This window comes from Austrofundulus limnaeus, unplaced genomic scaffold (assembly GCF_001266775.1).
Source record: "Austrofundulus limnaeus strain Quisiro unplaced genomic scaffold, Austrofundulus_limnaeus-1.0 Scaffold57, whole genome shotgun sequence".
NCBI classification, from domain to species: domain Eukaryota; kingdom Metazoa; phylum Chordata; class Actinopteri; order Cyprinodontiformes; family Rivulidae; genus Austrofundulus; species Austrofundulus limnaeus.
Window position 1 is genome coordinate 8,688 of NW_013952459.1, and position 4,856 is coordinate 13,543.

The 4,856-nt window shown below is 37.6% G+C and overlaps 1 protein-coding gene across 1 annotated transcript; it reads right to left on the reverse strand.

The window, feature by feature from the left end:
* Nucleotides 1-592: 592 nt before the first annotated feature.
* grp (gastrin-releasing peptide) lies at nt 593-2,885 on the reverse strand. The gene is made up of 4 exons (XM_014009308.1): nt 2,790-2,885; nt 1,350-1,743; nt 881-1,098; nt 593-791 (listed from the first exon to the last, which is right to left on the reverse strand). The coding sequence occupies exons 2-4, from the start codon at nt 1,504-1,506 to the stop codon at nt 738-740; spliced, it is 429 nt and encodes a 142-aa protein (XP_013864762.1). The 5' UTR covers nt 1,507-1,743; nt 2,790-2,885; the 3' UTR covers nt 593-737.
* Nucleotides 2,886-4,856: the final 1,971 nt, after the last annotated feature.

Genomic DNA, 4,856 nt, shown 5'->3' on the forward strand with positions numbered 1-4,856 from the left:
GAAGAACCCGTCCAGAGGACCTATACAATTTTTTTTTTCCTTTTCAAAAAGTATTTCCTGTTTATCTATTTAACTCTTCTAAAAAAAACAAAAACACTAGTTTTGTTTGTTTGTTTGTTTGTTTATTTAATGTTTCCATCCCCTTTGACAATTCACCAGACTCCCACAGCTCTAACGACCTGTTTTTAATTTGTGATTATATCATGTTTACATGTTATATTCCATTTTTTTATTTGCAATTCTCCTAAAACTGACGTTTTGCGCCATCTAGTGGCAAACACCGGTAAATGACCAGGAGGGGGGAGAAAATAAACCCAAGTATTTTATTAGAAGTTGACAAACAAGAAATAAAATAAAATATGATGCATGTATATTTTATATCTGAGCACAACAGAATATGTCTTCGTGTAGAGCTGAAGGCTCGAGGTTGTGTTTTTAAAACATAAATAATAACACATACTTTAAAATAAGTTCATTTATTGTATGTAAAGCAGGAATTGACTTTCACAATGCAGTTGTCACAATGTGCAATTTATTTAATGTTCTCTTACTTTCTTCATCAGTAGTTCAAGTACTTCATGATTCGCATAAAGTAATATTAAAATACTGAAAACTGAACTTGTTTTTTAAATCTTTGTATTGTTTTCAGACAGCGTAAAGTTTACACAGTGAACATGTGGGTATGAAGCAGACTAAAACAGCTGTGGCTGTTTAAAGTGAACAGATTTGTCTTTCCCTCAGGAGGACTGGATGTCTTGCAGTTTCAAAGCCAGATGAAGCAGGTCTGACATCTATAAAACAGTGATTAAATCAGACATGTTACCATTTGTTGTAGTTCTTATCTGAAACACAGGCATGATGTTTGGAGCTGCAGACTGACCTCTTGGAGATGTTCCGCCCTGTCACCTGCTCTTTTCCAGCTGCTGTGGAGGAGTCTTTGCAGCGTTTTCTGGTTTTGGTCCCTGGGTTGCAGAGCCTCTGCAGGTCCTTCAGGCTGGTCCAGCTCAAAGGTCCGGACGGACTGTGGATCTGTGAGGTAGTCACTGTCAGCGTTTGGCTTCTGCAGGTTCTCGGTGCTCTTCTTTCCCATCAAATGGCCTGGAAATAATTAGAATTAGCCAGTTTAAATTGATGACAAATGTGATCACACATTCAATAAAGAAAATATTTTAGAAATATTAATATTGAATAAATTTATAAGAAAAAACCTAAATAAAATAAACAATAAATTCATGATTCCAGGGAGGTTTGGAGCTCTGTCCCTGTAGAATATTTACTCCAAATGATTTGCTTTAAATATGACAAAAGTCATAGACTTCTTCTGACTAGAAGTGGAGTTTTTTTCTTACCTACTGCCCAGTGATTTCCTCGTGGATACATCTTCCCAACAACTGCAGCAGGAGTCTCTGAGCAGTGCAAGAAACAAGGAGCAGCAGCCAGAAAGATAAAAAGTGGCCACAGAGGTCTGCAGGTCCATGAGCAGCACAGACACACTCCACCCATCATATTCAAGAAAACGTCAGATCCTAACAGAGAGGGTTGCTTTAATCCCGTCGCTGCTGTTGAGTAACCTGATCTAAGTTTAGAAAATATCCACTATAATCAATGATTTTGTTTTAGGTTCCTGATTGGATGGATGTAGATGAACAGGTTGCAGAAGTTCCTCTCCCTTTTGGCTTTGATGGGAATGACTAATGATCAAAGTTAAAAAGCTCCTCCTGATACAGCTTTGCGTCAGAGAGTCTGAAGAAAAAAAAGAAAGGAAAAAAAAACACTCGGAAACTGCACCAAAATGAGCAAAATGAAGCTGACAAATGATCATCTATAGTCTGTAATTATTGATCGCTCTTATTTCCTCAGACACTTCAGGGTGACTCAAGTGTGAGCGTCACAGGGCGGCGATGGTTTCTGTTAACTGGCGTGAGGAGAAAACCAATTCTGGACCAACAGGACCAGATGGAGACGTGCACAATTAAGACACATTAAAGGGAAACACTGAACGGACTGTTATTTATTGAGTTCAAATGGATTTATTATTTTCAGCTAGATTTGAATGCAGGGAAAAAAAAGACCTAAATATTGTTAAAGCCTATTTAAAGAAAATCAGTTTCAATCAACAATTCTTTTTTTAAAGATTAATTAAAGGGATGAACAGCTGTAACTATTTAAAAGTGAGAAAGTTATGAAGAATTATTATTTTACCTGTTGATGATAACTCTTTCGTTAAATCAAGTTTGGATAAAGAAAGCTAGAAATGTATTTTGCTTGTTGCAAAATATAAAACCAAGCATGTAAACATTATCCTTAATCATAATAAAAGGTGCAGTTTGAAAGACTTTACTTCATTCACCTTTTTTAGGTATATTCCTGTGCTGTTCTGAAATGTGGGTATGCACTCAACGTAAACAAAACACATGCCGAATCTGCTGAAAACGATATGGCAGCTCGAGCCATGATATTAGTAAACAAATATGATGTAATCAGACAAGAGTTGTGTGGAGATTGTGTTGCTGTTGCTGCTGACTCTCACCATGCAGCTTCCAGAGTGACAGGGGCAGAGCCACTTCTACTCACCTGTTCCTGATTCGGCACTGGTGAGGCTCCTGAGAGCTAACCATGCTAGCAGTGACATCCTCCTTAAGAAACCTTGTTTTATTTGTGTTTGGAGGATTTCTGGACCTACCTGAGACCTTACCGGAGCTTCTCCTTGGACCTACAGTACCTGCTGGAACTCTCTGCTGAATCTGTTCGTCCTCTGTACTGCCACTTGAATCACAACAAAAACTTACCTAAACTCAGCTCTCTTTCTTGGAAACCTTTACTCTCCCCTGCAAGCCAGCCTCCTCAGCAACCTCTGTTGAATAAGAGCACAATATTATTTAGATTATATAACGTCAATTCATCCAGCATCTTTTCTGATCAGATCTCTCATCCTCCCTCCAGCTTAAAATATTCACTGTAAATAAAAACATTTACCTTTTTACTTTCCTTGTATATAGAATACCATAACTCTCATTGTCAGTGGAGCCACTTCTGGGTCCTTAATGTTTATGAAATGATCCACTGATCACTTCTAAACAACCAACAGTGTAAATGTGACCGTACATAAACGTCTTTGCACCATCTCAACACACAAAAGAGACAAATGTAAAAATCAAACACGTCTTTTTTTTCTGCACATGTTTTGGTCCTACAGATTTTCTTCAAAGGTCGACGGTGTCACGGGTTCTCGTCAAACACAACACACATGAACTTGTGTCAACTCGTCATACCTAACTGACCCTCGGTCATGACATTATTTACTCACAGCCAGTGAGCGTAGATGAAGATGAGTAGGGAGTCCGGACAGGTCGGTAACATTTTGGGAGGAAAAGGTTGAGAGTTTTCTTCTGGTTGCAGTCGAGTTACGATCCCCACCCCACCCCCCACCAAACAGATCCACATCCCTGTTGGACTTTAAGAGAGTATGGACGGCTCAAAACATATCACATCCTCATCCAACGCTGACCTTAACAAGACAGGATGAGTCACCTGTGTTCAAAAGGGCAGCAGCAGGTCTAACAGAGGACTCTGTGCCATCTGAAATATTTTTTTTTCTGTAGTTTATCGAAAGCTACAAGAGACTGCATTAAAACAACTCTGAAAATGTTCTGTTACTGCTCCACGAACAGATTTATACACGTGACCCATCACATCGAACCAAGGATTAAATCCCAAAGGAGTCTGTGGAGAAAAGATAGATAGTGTTTTGGTCAAAACGTTTGCAATAATTGCATTTTGTTAAAGTAAAACACATTTATCTATGGGTTGTTTAAATATAATATCTGAAATACAATCTCAAACCACTTTTTTGATGAGTTACAACAGAAAATGGGATTGTGAGGAGAAAAGCCTTCAATGTGTGTCATTTTCTCCAATAGCAAAGTTTTTTTATATATAATTTTCAACCGAGAAATCATAATAGCCAAATATTGCTTGAGGTTTCACCTTTATAATAACATTAAAAGTTCCTCATTAAAATAACCTAAAAATAGGATTCAGCTCAAATGTCAATGGGTTATCCTGTTTAGGCAGAAAAATCAAAGTACCAGTACGTCTCTGGAACTACTCTTGATATCAGGAGGATCTAAACGTAGCTTAAAAAGCAGGAATGTGAAAATGTGCGTCAGTCATTTTGACCAAATTTGACTTAATTCTCAGTTTTATGTAATGGGTCATATATATATATTAACTATTCTTGATAAAAAGGTTAATTAGTTTGTTTTACTCATAAACCTTTTTAATTAATATCATTGAAAAAAATAAGTAAAATAAAAATATATAAATTCAAGAGGCTGAGAAGTTTTTTTTTAATAACTTGTAAGTTCACGACAGCTCAGGCCTGATTGTCTGGCCTTCATCAACTGAGCACCACTTTGTTCTTCTCAGGCAAATCAAATCAAACGAAATGTTCGTCATCCAGTGTGTAAGGATGCAATTATAGCTTTTATCTGATTAATGTGAACTTTTTAAACCATTACTCACCAGACGTCTGTGTCCCCTGCTGTGCCTCGTAAATCTGATCCTTCACATCTAACTTTTGAACCTCTGCTGTGGGTTTGCAGGCAGAAAAAACAGCAGGTGGCGCTCTGGGTTGAATTTAGGCAGCATTCTGCTCCTAAATAATAAATTATGTGCCGTGAAACTGTAAAACAAATAATAATTTACTATGTTAACTGTTGTGGAATACTGATTATGTATCACCTGGACACTGTCCACTTGTTCCTGTTCCTGAAGATATGAACACTTGTTCATATCTTGTGATATCCTTCCGGATGTCAGCATCAAGCTGACCTATTTCCGTGTATCAGGTTGAC

Coding starts and splice junctions, on each gene's coding strand:
- grp (XM_014009308.1), bottom strand. CDS start 1,506: ATGATGGGTGGAGTGTGTCTGTGCTGCTCATGGACCTGCAGACCTCTG. Junction 1,099..1,349: donor AGGAAATCACTGGGCAGTAG/GTAAGAAAAAAA, acceptor AATTATTTCCAG/GCCATTTGATGGGAAAGAAG. Junction 792..880: donor GGGCGGAACATCTCCAAGAG/GTCAGTCTGCAG, acceptor ACTGTTTTATAG/ATGTCAGACCTGCTTCATCT.